The sequence below is a fragment of the Vigna unguiculata genome, chromosome 3 (assembly GCF_037176805.1).
Source record: "Vigna unguiculata cultivar grain cowpea cultivar isolate G323 ecotype 2 chromosome 3, ASM3717680v1, whole genome shotgun sequence".
Lineage (NCBI taxonomy): Eukaryota > Viridiplantae > Streptophyta > Magnoliopsida > Fabales > Fabaceae > Vigna > Vigna unguiculata.
This window is the reverse complement of record NC_140794.1, coordinates 41,016,800-41,033,215: the sequence shown is the minus strand read 5'-3', so window position 1 is coordinate 41,033,215 and position 16,416 is coordinate 41,016,800. Positions and strand designations below refer to the sequence as shown.

Here is a 16,416-nt window from a genome sequence, read left to right as displayed (position 1 = left end):
TACTTGTCAAGAGTCAACTCAAATGTTTGATTTGCCTTGCATGGTCGTCTTGTTTGATTTGATGTTGTTGCCCAAATTGTGCCATCTCCATCTTTTGCTTCAGACTCCACTTCATCTGAAAGTTTTGATTCACCTGCGATCTTCCATGAGTTCATGAAAAGGTATGATGAACATCATCGAATGTCTGGTTCCACTACTATACACACATAGGCCCTTTATTTGTTGGTCTCACTCAGTCCACCTCTCTCGATCCTTAGGTTCTCAACTCTAGGGCTTTTTTTACCATTTGTCACCATGACCAATGGTTCTCGAGCCTTCCCTCATGGTGTTGGTACTACTCATCTTTTATCTTCATTTTCCACTGACAATGTTCTTTTGTCTCCTTGGATCTCTATTTAATTTATTACCCATTAGTCTTCTCACTAGTTCCTTTGATTGTTTCATGTCTTTTGATAAAGATTATGTTTTTTGACCAGATCGAAGTTTAGGATAGATGATTGATTGACACCGGATGTGACTCTTATGGCCTTTACCATCGTTGAATCTCTTCTCATGCTAGCTTGACTATGGATGGATGAGGAAAATGATGAACATTAGTGAATGAGTAGAGTCCATCAGGGTCGACAACTCCATGAAGAAGGACCTTATTCGTTCCCTAAGATGTAACAAGACACTTATCAAAATGAAACCCAAAAAATAGAATTATCCTTTGCAAATTAACAGACACTTAATGAGATTTTGGTAATGGACGAAACATGCAACAAATGATTTAACTGAAACAAGACAATAGAGTCATAAGGAGAGACAAACAAAGAGGAGCCAACACTGGAGATGCTCAAAGCTGCACCATTGCCAATGAAAATTTGGTCCGGTCCATCAAATTCTTTCTTTTGTTTAATATTTAGAGGCTCACAAGTGACATAGAAACCAACACCAGAATTTGGTATCCATGAAGTGTTGTCTTTACCTTGAATCAAGTTTAACAGCTCTATACGTAATTGTCTGGCATGAGACTTGGTTTGAAGGTTGAAATACTCATGAATCTTACAACTGAGCACTTTGGACATAACAGACTGAGAAAGAGTAAACTGCAACTAGACAAGAAGAGTCTGATTTTGAACCTCCTAGGTGTCATATTCAGGTTTGACAACACAAACCAGATGATCAGATTCCGTGAGATAACGTGTAGGAACCACACGATTAACAACAAATCATTGCAATTTGTGTGATTTAATTACTGGTTCAACATATTGTCTCACGTACAAGTAATTTGAATCATCAAACTTTTCAGCTATGAAAGTAGGGAACGAAGGCGAAGCCATGAGAAAAGTACCAAGCAATCAATAAAAAACAGTGCAAGCAAAAAGCACGAATACGAGGGCAGACAAAGAAGAAATCGCCAATTAAAGAAGACTGACGAGCACACATAAATCGAAAACAATTTAGCACAAATCGGTGCGAAAGAATAAAACGCAACGACTACGCGAACGAGATGAGGAACAATCACTAGCTGAGACAAACGTGAACAAAGTGAAAAGGGAAGGAGAGCACAAACGACGAAATGACGAAGTCAAACAAACCGAACAAATAGAATCCGCCAGCGCAGTTGACAACGAACGAATTCACACACCAAGGAACTCGAACAACGAACGCAATCGATGAATGAAACTCACATTGAACTAATGCGGAAGCAGAACAATTGAAGCAACAATCATCAAGTAACTAGGATAGGTGGAGAAAAAGCTCTAGTTACCATGTTAGAGAACTGGAGCAGAGAGGGAAGATGAACAATGAATAGGACTATTTCATTAATCTCAAAAATCACTTAAGGCATGTATATGATAAACTATTTATAAGACACTGGTTTCCGTTAATATTAAGATAACCTTACAACTGTAACATATGAAACTGCACATAATAGTAGAAAATACATTGTAGTACAGAACTCAGAGAACTGACTTAAAACAAGTTGATTAAAATCAACTCTCAACTATATTATTCTAATACTATAGAAAGAGGACCCTTGTTTTTCATTAGATAGAAATAATCAATACAAAATTGCCTTTTCTTCTCTCTCTCTCTCCTCTTTAAACTTCTAATATCAGAAAACAATTTCATGCACTGATCTGAGAAGGACACCAACTTTGGTGGTGTGTGCTTGTTGGAGAAAGGAGGGCTGAAGGCGTTGAATAAAGACTCGTAGTGGTCGTGTGAATAGTGTTGCGAAGGGAAAAGGAAACCTAGCTCTATGATACCATAAAGGATTTCTCTGCCGTTGTGAATTGTGTGTTTAATTACACAAGTAAATCCTTTAATTATAATCATTTCAAGTGTAGTAGTATAAGGAAACCTAATAATGACTAATGATGGCGAATATCCCTAATTATTACCTTTACATATTTTCCAACTTACTAAGATCTAACGTTTTAAAGTACTGTTTTGACATGATTGGTATTCAGTTATATTAATGCTATTCATTGATTCTCTAGGCTTTATATTTATTCCCTCCATTATTTTTTAAAGAACTTTGTAATTTTTTGCTTTTTCTTGTTGTATTCATTATTGAAGTGAATTGGAATCTTCAAACTTATCCCTTCAGATACGTGGGATTAAACATGTTGATTAAGGTTGTCATTGCGGATGTTCAGGCAGTGCAGAGGCATCGAGCAACGATTCTGGAATGTATAAAGGTATTTATTAATTGAGCATATTTTTCATCCTATTTCTTCCTATTTAATGGTGAAACTAAGCTTTCTTTTGCAATATGATAAGGTAGTGAATTGACTTTTTGGTTTAGGATTCTGATGCTTCAATTCGGAGAAGAGCCCTTGAACTTGTTTGTATTCTGGTGAATGAAACTAATGTGAAGTCCTTAACAAAGGAGCTAGTAGACTATCTGGAAGTCAGTGATCAAGATTTCAGGGTAGACCTTACTGAAAAAATTTGTTCAATAGTTTCAAAGTGAGTCATATAGGTTCACAATGGTATTCCTTCTTGAGTGAACTCGTATTATTTTTATCATTTGTATTCTTCGCGTGTTTTTTTGTGGTGGGGTTAGCAAGCTAGAGTTGCCTGTGTATTAGAATTATGTGTTTTAATATTTATTTGTTGTCATGAAATGATTTTTTGGCACATCATGACATGTCAATATTTTAAGATGGTTTGTTTTGTGGAATAGGTTTTATTATTGTTAATTATTAATTATTATTAGAAACATCATAAACTTTTTCTGGGTAACACTAACAGTAATAAGCATCTTATTTGACCTTGCAGATTTTGGGCAGTTTCATCCTTTTCATTTCTTTTTGCTAAAAAAGAGCAATGTGCTAGATTTCACATAGGCATTATATATGTTCGCCTTCCTCAGTTTAGAAGTTGTAACTACAATCTTTTGCCCCACATTTGTAAAAGTATTTGGTTTATTAGTATTTACTTATTTGTTCTTCAGGTATTCCTCAGAGAAGATCTGGTACATTGATCAAATGCTCAAGGTTCTGTCTGAGGTATGAATATAAGAAACAAACTTTTGTGGTGAATTAACATCTCGATGTGGAAAAACTGATCAATTCTAGTTTATTATGGTATTAATTAGTATTTTTTTTCTTTATTATAGTTCAGGTTTTTTCTTATCGCTACAATTGGCATGCTGCAATCAGGGAAAAAATGATTGCTGTGACAGCTTGTTATGTTGTCACATGGGTTTTTAACATTTAATGTTTGCACAAGGATAATTTTGTACTACTAATTTCATGTATTTGTACCACTACATAAATTTGATGTATTTTTTTGTTGTGATTTTTATTTTGATACTTGTAGTGTCCATATTAAGTCATTTTATTCAGTTACACATCTAGTGCAAATTGTGATCTTTATGCTATACTAGTAGGCTGGGAACTTTGTGAAAGATGAAGTATGGCATGCCTTAATTGTTGTGATAAGCAATGCTTCTGAACTTCATGGATATACAGTAAGAGCATTATACAAGGCATTTCAGAGGTCAGCTGAACAGGTGCTTTTTTCTGCTTTCACAAACTCTGTTTATGCTTTTGATTTTCTTTTACTGCAATTGATTTAATTTCATTGCTTAATATCTTTCATCAGGAAACTCTTGTTCGCGTTGCAGTGTGGTGCATTGGAGAGTATGGTGACTTCTTAATCAACAATGTCGGAATGCTTGATGTAGAAGATCCCATAAAGGTGAGTGAATGGTTTCTTCTTGAAATGTTGTACATAATATTTAACTTGAATAGTGAGAGGGAATAACAGAATATTTTATTAATTACAATCATGCTAATTACATTCGCAAGTCCTTTATTTGTAACGAGGACATTCCTAAAAGAGCAAATAAAATCTGCTGGAATGAATGTGGAGATTCTTACGAAGGATATCTCAAGTTCCTCCTTATAGGCTTTCATATCAGACATTGAAAAACAAAATCACAAAACAGAGACGTAACAAAGAGAACCTGTTCGACAAAAGAACAAAAGAGTTGGATCTACCCAATTTGGAGCCAAATGAGACATGACCACCACTTCGAATGTGCTCAGGAGGTTCCAATGACCCTGTTTATCTTTGAGGCTAGTGGGCTTTACCAGAACAAGGCGCATGTGTCAATATTGGTGGTAGTGTGTGACGATGTGTGGCAAATCTAATGACGATGCAATTGTTGGCATTGTGATCGCTGGCGAGGGGCATAACTTTTTGGTCCATTGCTAATTTCAATAGTTCTGGCGAGCAACACTGGTAGTGTATGTTAATGTGGCAACACTGGTATTATTTTATTAATAACATTCATACTAATTACATTTTATCTCTAATTGTAATAATCAAATTCTTTAAAATAAGGAAATAAAAATACGTTGAAATGAATAGGAAGATCCTAAAAATATTTTTGCTAATCACTATGGAGATATTGAAAATATTTTTGTCCTAATAATATACCGCTATTCACAATAGAAATGCTACTATAACTTGTCTTGAAATGAGTTTTTCTAAACCAGATATGCCACTTTGTGTCCCAATCTTATAGAACACTGAGTTGTTGTAAAAAGGGAATCTAAGACATATTAAAGGAACTCTTAACTACGGTCATCATTTTCTACTTGCTCCATACATGTGTTGTAGATTGGGCATCAGATCTGGATGATTGGAGATTTGCTTCAGATGCTTCAATATTTTGGACCTGATTTCTTGTCTTGGTGGTCCGAAAAGCAAATGGTTGTTGCTAGATCTAGTATTTCAGTAGAATGTAGAAGCTTGGCTCATATGACTGCTAGTTGCTTGGAGTCAGACATTATTATGAGAACTTCAAGTTTCTCACACCACTCTTGTTGTGTTTTGAGATAATATAAGCTTCTTCATGTAGTGATCAATGTTCCAACATTCTCACCTAAGCTCTTTCTCCAACTAGATTCAGTGTTTTGCGTTTCAAGCTCGATTGATGGAATCAGGGCCTTCTCCTCACTCCCTCGGAGCTTTCATGGGGTTGGTTATTGGTGTATAGTTTTAGTCCTTATATCTTTTCTTGCTTGTACAACTGTAGAGGAATTAGAATATTCTTTTCTCTGCACAAACTAACCTGTTAGTCAATTCGATATTAGTTGCTTAGTTTGTTATGTGTTTGCTACTTAGATCTAACTAACTTTTAGTTACTTTCTTAGCTTTTCAGATATAAATAAATGTACCTATCTATCAATTTGTAAGTGGCTTGAATTATTTTTCCCGATGAGCCAGTTACGGAGTTCTCGATGTGTCTTTTCCTTTCTTCATGAAAGAAATGTAGCTTAGTTTAAAAATGATTGGACTATTGGCTATTGATGTGTGTAAGACGCATTGCCTATAATGTATATTGTAGCGCCTAGGAAATTCTAGGGGATTTATCTTTCATTACATTCTCATCTTATTGTTTTTTTTTTCTAAATTTTCATCCTTCATTTGTTTCATGCAAGCAGGTGACTGAATCAGATGTTGTGCATGTTGTAGAGATGGCTTTAAAACGCCACTCATTGGATATTACCACAAAAGCAATGACTTTGGTTGCCCTATTGAAGCTATCTTCACGGTTTCCTTCTTGTTCAGAGTATGATATTCCTCTGTTGATTTGGTTGTAGATATCTATCACATTTACTTAAAATAGTAAATTACACTCTTTTCTCCTAAGACATGCCAGTATTTTATTGTTGTTCCCTATATGTTAAATACACACTTCCCTCACTCTAAACTTTGGAAGGAAGAATATTTTATTTCTGATAAGGAATAATTAGGTCATTGGACCTTTATGTACACAAGCCTGTGAGCAATTATGGAAATATTAATCAACTAATTCTAGGGAGACAAATCCTAGTCTTAACAACAATTAATCAGCAGAATAAAATTTAAACTTTTCTAAAATACATTAAGTAACAATTTTGACACTCCCCTTCAAGCGGGTGAATAAATGTTTTCCATTCCCACCTTGGGTATAATTCTTTCAAAGTTGATACAGTTCAAACCCTTTGTGAGAATATCTGCAATTTGATTTTGAGTGCACACGTATGGAGTGTAAATCAAGCCACTGTCTAGCTTTTCTTTGATGAAATATCTATTCACTTTAATGTGTTTGGTTCTATCATGCTGCACCAAATTGTGGGCTATACCAAATGCAAATTTATTGTCATAATATAACTTCATAGGTTCATCCCACCTTATCTCCAAGTCTTCCAATATAGTCGTTAGCCATAGAAGTTCACATATTCTCCTTGAGCCATTGCTCTAAATTCTACTTCAGCACTTGATCTAGCCACCACATTTTGTTTTTTGCTCTTCCAAATCACCAAGTTTCCACCAAGGAAGGTGCATTATCCAGTAGTTGATTTCCTATCCACAACTGACCCAGCATAATCTGCATCTGTATATGCTTCAATACTTACACTCTTGTTTCGTCTAAACAAAATTCCTCTTCCTAGGGTCCCTTTTAGATTTTGAACAATTCTAAGGGCAGCTCGTAAATGTGCTTCGTTTGGTTGGTGCATAAACTAACTAACTAGACTAACAACAAACGCCATGTTTGGCCTTGTGGGGTACAAGTAAATAAGCCTGCCCACAAGTCTTGGATACGTTTCCATATCCACTGCAATATCCTCCTTTGCACTTGCACTTCCTAACTTTGTATTTGGATCAACGGGAGTATTTGCTGGTTTGCAAGCTATCTTACCTGTTTCTTTGAGCAAGTCAGTAATGTATTTTTGTTGAGATATGAAGATTCTTTTTTTAGAATGGGCCATTTCAATTCCCAAAAAATATTTCAGTCTCCCTAGTGTCTTAATCTCAAATTTTGCAACAAGGCATTGACTTAACTTTTCTTGCTCCCTTTTATCGTCCCCAATTACTATAATATCATCCACATACACCATTAATATTGTAACTCCCCCTGAAACTGAATGTTTGATAAATAGAGTGTGATCACCTTGACTTTCTTTATAGCCCAAACTTGTCATGACTCTAATGACTCTTCCAAACCATGCTCTTAGGGATTTTTTTATCCCATGTAGAGCCTTTTTTAGCTTGCAAACTGTTCCAATAGCAACCTGTTCATCATAACCAAGAGGTAACTCCATGTATATTTCTTTCTTCATGTTAGATATTGTTTGATATTGTTAATCACAATTTCAAACAATATCTTCTATTTACTCTATATTTATTTTCAGTTACTCTTTTTAGTTGTATCTCTCTCTATTATAAATAGATTACCCTATGTGTGATTTATATACAAGGGAGATTGATCTTAAACCCTATTTTCTCTATATTCAACACTTCACATCAAACTGTTGTGGGACCCTATCATGATATGCTGCTAGCAGCAATATTACTCTGACCATATTCATCTTAGCAATCAGGGCAAAAGTCTCCAAATAATATACTCCATAAGTTTGAGTGAACCCTTCACTTGAAGAGGTTTTAGAGAAATGAAACAGTGAAAAACTATCACTGTTACTGTTTTACCATTGTTTATATAAGAAAAAATAGGCATAATACAAAGAGTCATCAGTCCTAACCCTAACCCTAAAGAAAGGATCCCATACATGATAATAAAAAAACATTACATTTCAACACTCCCCCTCAAGCTGGAGCATATAGATCATATGCTCATATAAATTGAATTCTAGGCCCTTTTAAAGATTTAGTTAGAATGTCTGCAAGTTGTTCATTAGAGCCGACAAACTCAGTAACAAGATCCTTGGATAGTAATTTCTCTCTAACAAAATGAAAATCAGTTTGTATATGCTTTGTTCTCTCATGAAACACCGGATTGGAGGCAATGTGAAGGGCTGCTTGATTGTCACAACATAACTTCATCTGCTCATTTTCACAAAATTTCAACTCTTGAAGGTGTTGTTTAATCCACACTAGTTCACATGTAGCTAGAGCCATAGATCGATATTCCGCCTCTGCACTAGATCGAGCAACAACACTTTGTTTCTTACTTTTACAAGAAACAAGGTTCCCTCCAAGGAATACACAATACCATGTGGTAGATCTTCTATCAATTGGACAACCAGCCCAATCTGCATCACAATACGCTACAACTTGAGTACTTCTCTTGTTCTCGTACAACAATCCTTGTCCTGGGTTCCCTTTTACATATCTGAGAATGCGAATCACAACATTCCAATGATCAATGTGGGGATTTTGCATAAATTGACTTACAACTCCCACTGGATAAGAAAGATCAGGTCTTGTTATAGTAAGGTAGATGAGTTTTCCAACCAACCTTCTATATCTCTTTTGATTTGAGAAAAGTTCACCTTGATCTCTTGTTAACTTTTGATTTGAGTCCATAGGGCTATCAATGGGCTTGCAATTTGTCAGGCCTGTTTCCTCCAAAATATCAAGAGCATATTTTCTCTGTGCAATGATGACACCTTCTTTTGATTGTGCCACTTCAATGCCAAGGAAACATTTAAGACGACCCAGGTCTTTGGTCTGAAAGTGGCTAAACAAATGGTTCTTCAATTGAGCAATTCTAGTGATATCATTTCCTGTGATAACAATATCATCAACATAAACCATAAGATAAACACATTTGTCAAGAGAAGTATGACCATAAAATACTGAATGATCCGCTTCACAACGTTTCAATCCAAAATTCTGCACAACACGACTAAATTTACCAAACCAAGCTCGAGGAGATTGCTTCAAGCCATAGAGAGAACGATGTAACTTACAAACTAACCCAGACTCCCCCTGAGCAACAAACCCAGGAGGTTGCTCCATGTATATCTCCTCTTCCAGATCACCATGAAGAAAGACATTTTTAATGTCCAACTGATACAGAGGCCATTGGCGAATGGCAGCCATAGCAAGGAAAAGACAAACAGAACTGGTTTTAGCCACAGGAGAAAAAGTATCACAATAGTCAAGGCCATAAACCTGAGTATACCCCTTAGCTACAAGACGGGCTTTGAGTCGATCTACAGCACCAGTAGGACCAACCTTAATAGCATAGACCCATCTACAGCCCACCGGCTTCTTACCAGGAGGAAGAGAGACAAGTTCCCAAGTCCCACTGTGTTCAAGTGCCTGCATTTCATCAATCATGGCTTGTCGCCATCCAAGATGACCAAGTGCCTCATCAACATTCTTAGGAACCTTAATGGTAGACAAGGAGGAAACAAAAGAGAAATATGGAGGAGACAAACGATGATAACTCAAAAAATTATAAATAGGATGTGGATTACGAGTAGAGCGAATACCTTTTCGAAGGACAATAGGCCAAGTATGATCGGAGTCAAGAGAAGACGAAGAGGATAAAGGATCCATGATTCGAGAATCTGGTGGAGAAGGATTTGAGTCCCAGGGGTCTTCAGGCAAGGAAGGAGTCCTTGGAGTGCGACGTTGATATGTGAGAAGAGGTGGTTGAACAATGTCATTGTCATTTTGAGTGGGAGGTTGAGTTTCAGGAATAACCAAGGGATCACAGGATGGTAAACGAAGGACCTGTTGAACAGATGAATTCTCCTCCATGGAGGACAAGAAAAAAGGTGTGTCCTCAAAAAATGTAACATCAGCAAACATATAATACCTTTTGGTTGAGGGAGAATAACATTTATACCCTTTTTGAAGGCGAGAATATCCCAAAAAGACACACTTAATAGCCTTTGCAGAAAGTTTATCAAGACCTGGAGAGACATTATGAACAAAACAACTACATCCAAACACACGTGGAGAGACACGATACAAAGGATCATTTGGAAAAATTATCGAGTGAGGAACTTTATTTTCAATAGAAGAAGAAGGCATCCTATTGATTAGAAAACAAGCAGTAAGGACTACATCTCCCCAATGATGAACAGGAACATTAGTATTCAACATTAGAGAGCGTGTAGTTTCGATAAGGTGTCTATTCTTTCTTTCAGCTATGCCATTTTGTTGTGGAGTGTGAGGACATGTTGACTGATGTGAAATTCCATGGGAAGATAAAAATGAGGAAAACGCAGCAGAAAAATATTCCTTAACATTATCACTTCTGAGAATTTTAATTGTGTTCCCAAATTGGTTCTTAATTTTATTAAAGGACACAAATATGGATAAAAGTTTAGATCTTTCTTTCATTAGATAAACCCAAGTACAATGAGAGAATTCATCAATGAACGTTACAAAATAGTTAAAACCAAAAGAAGTGACACGACTTGGTCCCCAAACATCAGAATGAATAGTAGAAAAAGCAAAATTACATTGTGTTTCAGACTTTTTAGGGAAGGAATATCTAACATGCTTTCCTAACTGACACGATTCACAATCTAAGGCTTGAATGTGTTTGAGACTTGGAACCATCATCTTCAACTTGGACAAACTTGGGTGACCCAAACGATCATGCAAAAGTTTTGGGGATGAAGTTGCAAAACAGGATACCGAGGAGCTTGGTTTTAGGAAATAAAGTCCCCGTGACTCATGTCCTTCTCCAATCAGACGACCCATACCATGTTCCTGTATAGCAAAGGAATTAGCAGTAAAGGTTACAGAACAATTTAAGGAACGAGTCAATTGACTCAAGGAGATTAAATTGTAAGGACAATGAGGAATGTACAAAACAGAGTTTAAATTTAGTGAAGGAGATAAAGAAACTTTGCAACAGTAATAAAATGAGGAATTTTGGGAGAGGAAATGGAGGAAAATGAGGAAATGTTACCAGAGACATGATCAGAGGCACCTGAATCAAGAATCCATGGACTAAGACCTTCCACAGATTGAGAAATGCATGCAGTTGACATTGAAGAGGATGGGCCAGGATTGTTGGATTTCTCATATTTGTACCTCAAAAATTCTTGGTACTCTTCATCAGAAAATCTAGATTTTGAATGATTAGACTTGGACACATGAGCAGCTTTATCAGGAAAACCATGTAAGGAATAACACTTGTCTTGGGTATGACTCATTCTATTACAATATGAGCATTGAGGACGCCCACTTCGACCACCACGTCCTCCACGGTTGCTCCGACCTCCTCCTTTTCCTTGTGGTGCTACCATTGCTGATGTTTCAAAAACATCAGTTGAACTTTCATCTTTGACCAATGTAGGTACACGAAGAAGTCTAGTAACTAAGTTGTCCACTGAAGGAATTTGATCACCAGCTAAAACTTGATCACGCACATGATCAAAAGTCGAGTGCAGGCTCCTCAAAATTAAGACCATGTAAAACTTTTCAAGTTTTTTGTTGATATCGTCTAATGAATCAGCCACAAGAAAACTCTTCAATTCTTCTACTGCAGCCCTAGCCTTTCCTATATGAGAAACCATATCATGATTGATTTGCTTGAGTGAGGCTACTCTTTGAGTTGCATCAAAGAGGCGCTGAATGTCGTTAGCAAAAATGTCTTGTGCCCTTTTCCAAAAAGAGAAGCATGTCTTGTAAGGTCTCAAAATGTCTAGGACCCCTTGCTCAACCGATTGCCATAAAACAACACACAACTGAAAATCCAATTTCTGCCACTTAGGTTTCTCTTCCTCTGAAATAGTAGAGACCTCTTTTTCAAGATGATTATGATAGCCTTGACCAAGAAACCACAACTCCACCGAAGCTGACCAAGAGGAGTAATTTTTCCAGTTCAGTTTTGCAGAAGTAATAATAGGAGTAGCTAACAGAGAGGGAGCCATTCCAACCGTAGAAGCCATTAAAAAAAATTTAACTTTTGAGGAGAAACCGTAGGTACAAGCTATGGCCACTGAAACAGAGAAATAAGAGCACAAATAGACCCAGGAGGCTTCGGCGAGTCGAACGACAGTGGCGCGGCGCGATTCCGGTGCCGAGAAGGCGGCGCGTGGTGAACACGTGCTTGAAGGCCGCCAGAGAGTGGCGGCGCGTGGCGGCCCGTGCGGAGGATTCCTGGGACGTGACTTGCGGGGATGGGTTGCGCTCCTCGAGGCGCACCTAACCCTGACTTCGTCGGAGTAGACACGCCAGCGGCGACGGCGGACGGTGGCGAAAGACGGCGGACGGCGACAATCACTGTGACAAACAGTGAAGAGGAACCAGAAAAGATGTTCTGGCTCATGGGTAATCCTTCTTTTTGGCAAAAAGAGTTTAGGACAAACTTAAAGTAGTTCCTGGCATTGTCCGACCTAATCCTCTTAACATTGAGTCAAATTGGTTTTTAATCAATGAGACAAACCGAATGAAAATAGAGCTTACTTCAGATTTTTGCTTCTCCTTACCCTTTCTATCTTTCCATGATTTAGGTGACCAACCTCTTCACTATGTCCATTAGCAGTGGAGGTTTTTCGTGTAATTTCCAATAATTTTCCCATGTGTGTGTGGCTTGTTGTAGTAGGTACGCCAAACTTCCTCATGTTTTTTCTCCGTATTGTGAAATCCATTTTTCTTTTGATTAATAACCATGGTTGTTCCTTCTTCAACTACCATTGTTGGGGTTTCTAGCATCAAGTTTTGCCTGCTTTCTTCACTCCGAATGATAGCTATCACTTTGTTAAGTCCTGGGACTTTCTCCTTTCCTAGAATTTGGATACGAACTTGATCATATTCAGAATTTAGGCCTACTAGAAAATCATAAACCCTATCCTTTTCGATGTAATATTTAAGGATCGTTCAATCTTCTGAACACCTTACTTTTATAACGTGATAGTGATCCAATTCCATCCATAGAGACTTGAGTTGGTTGGCATATTCTTTAACAGATTTGTTTCCCTGTTTGGCTCCCAAAGTTTTTCACCTTTACATCATATATTTGTTCAATATTCTTTGCCTTGTAATAGGTTTGCTCCATCGCTTCCCAAATTTCCTTTGCTAATTTAAGGAACATACAAGTATCACTAATTTTTGGTACCATTGAATTCCACAACCATGCCGTGATCATGGAGTCTTCTTCGTCCCATGATTTGAACTTTGCATATGTTTCATCAAGGGCATTATCAGTAAGGCGACTACCTTTTCCTTTTCCCTTCAGTATGGTCCTGATGAGTTGAGACAATTTAAGATAATTCTTCCTAGTTAGCCAATAAGCATAATGAATATTCTACGATTCTTCAACACTATGTGATTTTTCCCATATTTCAGAAAGGGATTTCTCAGTCTCAACCATGGATGAAGATTGGGATAAGAGAGGAAGACAACAATGAAAGTATCGAGACTAGCAACAATGAAGGCTACAGTGAAAAAACAAAGGTAGCGATGACAATTGCAGTGAAAATAGAGTCAACGATGAAGGCTATAGTGAAAAAAAAAATAGAGGCAGCGATGAAGGCTGTAGTGAAAAACATAGTGGGTCAAGGTAGCAGCGGTGACTGCGATTTAGGGTTTTACGCTATGGTCAAAGACTCCTAGGATCAGGAGTTCTGATACCATGTTAATAAGTGGACTTTAAGCCTAAGTCAATCCCACAAAACCGGCTTGTAAAGTGAGGTTTGCACCTACATATATATATGAGGTTTGCACCTACATATATACTCTAAATTGACCATATCACTAGTCTATGTGGGACTTTCAACACACTCCCTTCACACCGATGTATATACATATCGAGCATGGGACTAAACATTAATGAGTTGTTCGATAGCGGGTGGAATAACATGCCCAACAAACAACAAACTTTCCTACTAGGATAGACTCTAATAATGACTCTGATACCATCTCAAATTTAGAAGAAGAATATTTTATTTCTGATACAGAATAATTAGGTCATTAGACCTATATGTACACAAGCCTGTTAGCAATTATGGAAATATTAATGAGCTAATTCTAGGGAGACAAATCTCAATAAATTATGGGACTTATTCTAGAAACACAATCTTAACATTAACAACAAAGAACTAGCGGTGATTGAAAATAAAATTTAAACTTTCTTGAAATACATTAAGTAACAATTTTCACACTCACCTAACATATTTGGTTATATGATATTATTTTAAACTTGTTAATGTTTCATTAATTTCCATTAAAATAGTTTATTTCTAAAATGTCCTTTTTAACCCGACCATCTCCTAAGAGATGCAAGTTATTACACCTAATATACTACACTTCACTTTATTTTGAAATTTTTCCTTAGAAACAATTTATGACCTAAATATCTTTTACAATGTCGTACCTTATATTTTATGGTACATTTTTCTCTTTTCTCATTTTAAGATATATAATTTTCTTATTTAATAGATGAAACTTACATCACAGTTTTCAACAATTTTTTTTTCTGTAAAATATATAATAGTTTCTATCAAAGAATATTCTTTTGATCAGAAAATCATTTGTTAATACGTTTTTGCTCTTTTTTTTTACAAAATTGTATGCTACTAAATTATTTTTGTTTTTATAATATATTTTTGGTTCTAAATTCTTTCTCCAATGTACTAACAGCTAATTTAGTTAGACATTTTTTTCCTTCCAAAGTGTTTACTTTGCTTGCAGCGCCTTAGGAAAGAGAAACAATGTTGATGTGTATATAGGAAACAATGTTAGGACATCGTGTGAACAAAGGATAAATTTGTAAATTAATTTTTTTATAATGTAGTTAAAAAATATTTTGAAATCTTTTTAACATTATTTTTTGGTTATAAGGTAAATGAACTAAACTGCGTATTTCAACTATAGGAGATGTGAACAATGGCATAAATACTTGTTCTCTCAAGGGAGGGGAGTGTAATTTACTTTACTTTTTTCCTGCCTTTACTTTTGATGAATGCTATATTATATTTTAGTATAACCCAGCAGATCCAGCTCAAAATAGTAACACTTATGGCCTGATCAATCCCATATGCCTGTGTTTTCATCTCTAACAAAACATGAATCTTTTTCGTCCATGTATCTACACCCCTACACATCAAATACTTATATACCTATGATAAGCTCAAATCTTGCTTGTATGTAGGAGAATCAGGGAAATAGTCATTCAGTACAAAGGGAACTTTGTGTTAGAATTGCAGCAAAGATCCATAGAATTCAATTTGATTATTGCAAAGCATCAAAACATTAGGTGAGGTTAACCAATTTGTATGTATAATATATTATTTCAAAAGCTTAAATTGCTACTATACCCTTAAGTGGGAAACCCATATAGGGAAAATATTTATCATCGTGCAGGCCTACACTTGTAGAGAGGATGCCAGTTCTGGATGAGGCTACTTTCATTGCCAGGAGGGCCGGATCTTTGCCAGATGCAGCTTCAACACCTACAAATCGAGTAGCCAAAGCTGTGGCTCCTATTGTAGATCTCCTCGATATAAATTCAGATGATTCTCCTGTACGTGTACCAAGCTCTTCAGGTGGTGATCTTCTTCATGATCTACTTGGTGTCAATATTTCATTCGCAGCTCAACAGTCTGGTTAGTGTTTCTGGTGTATCTTATAAATTATCATAATGCTTCTATAAATAAAGTGTTTGTACCTAATAATTGTCGTCATTGTTTATTATTCCATAATTAAAAGGTAAGTAGCTCTATTTTTTTATCGATACGGATTTGACAATTTTATTAGGTAGAAAAAATATTGGTTAAAATATCTTTTTGGTCCCAATTTTCATCAAGTTTTATCAAATCAGTCATAATTTTGTTTTTGTGCTTAAATAGGTCCTAATTTTCGTCAATTTTGTTCAATTTGATCCTTTTTTGCTAACACCGTTTAAATCATTAATGGTCATGAACAGTGATTGTGTCATATGTCGCTTCATGATTTTTTAATTTTTTTGATTTTTTGATTTTAATTTTTTTAATTTTTAAATTTTTTTTTTAAATTTTTTTATAATGTTCAGGTGTCAACTCAGCAGCGTGTCACATGTGAAGTCATTTTATATTCAATTTAGTCCTTTTATTTGTTATTTTTGTTTAATTTAGTTTCAATTTTGTTTAAAATTGAGCAATTTTGTCCTCTCAAAATTTAATTTTTATATGAAAGTTATAATGATGTCAATTTTAATATATTTAATAAAAAATG

At 36.0% G+C, this 16,416-nt stretch overlaps 1 protein-coding gene and 2 pseudogenes across 4 annotated transcripts in view; 1 reads left to right on the top strand and 2 right to left on the bottom strand.

Annotated features, from left to right (window-relative positions):
* Window positions 1–16,416, top strand: part of LOC114178647 (AP-1 complex subunit gamma-2-like) — a 43,522-nt gene that overhangs the window by 21,820 nt on the left and 5,286 nt on the right. For 3 of the 4 annotated variants that reach the window (XM_028064665.2, XM_085671543.1, XM_028064664.2), the window contains 8 exons: window positions 2,600–2,690; window positions 2,798–2,961; window positions 3,449–3,503; window positions 3,887–4,009; window positions 4,102–4,197; window positions 5,952–6,079; window positions 15,356–15,460; window positions 15,568–15,809. In XM_028064665.2, coding sequence (XP_027920466.2) covers window positions 2,600–2,690; window positions 2,798–2,961; window positions 3,449–3,503; window positions 3,887–4,009; window positions 4,102–4,197; window positions 5,952–6,079; window positions 15,356–15,460; window positions 15,568–15,809 — 1,004 coding nt within the window. The remainder of the gene's footprint in view (window positions 1–2,599; window positions 2,691–2,797; window positions 2,962–3,448; window positions 3,504–3,886; window positions 4,010–4,101; window positions 4,198–5,951; window positions 6,080–15,355; window positions 15,461–15,567; window positions 15,810–16,416) is intronic. The other variant, XM_085671542.1, reaches the window with a different exon arrangement.
* LOC146887857 (uncharacterized) lies at window positions 10,850–12,168 on the bottom strand (annotated as a pseudogene).
* LOC146887856 (uncharacterized) lies at window positions 12,713–13,576 on the bottom strand (annotated as a pseudogene).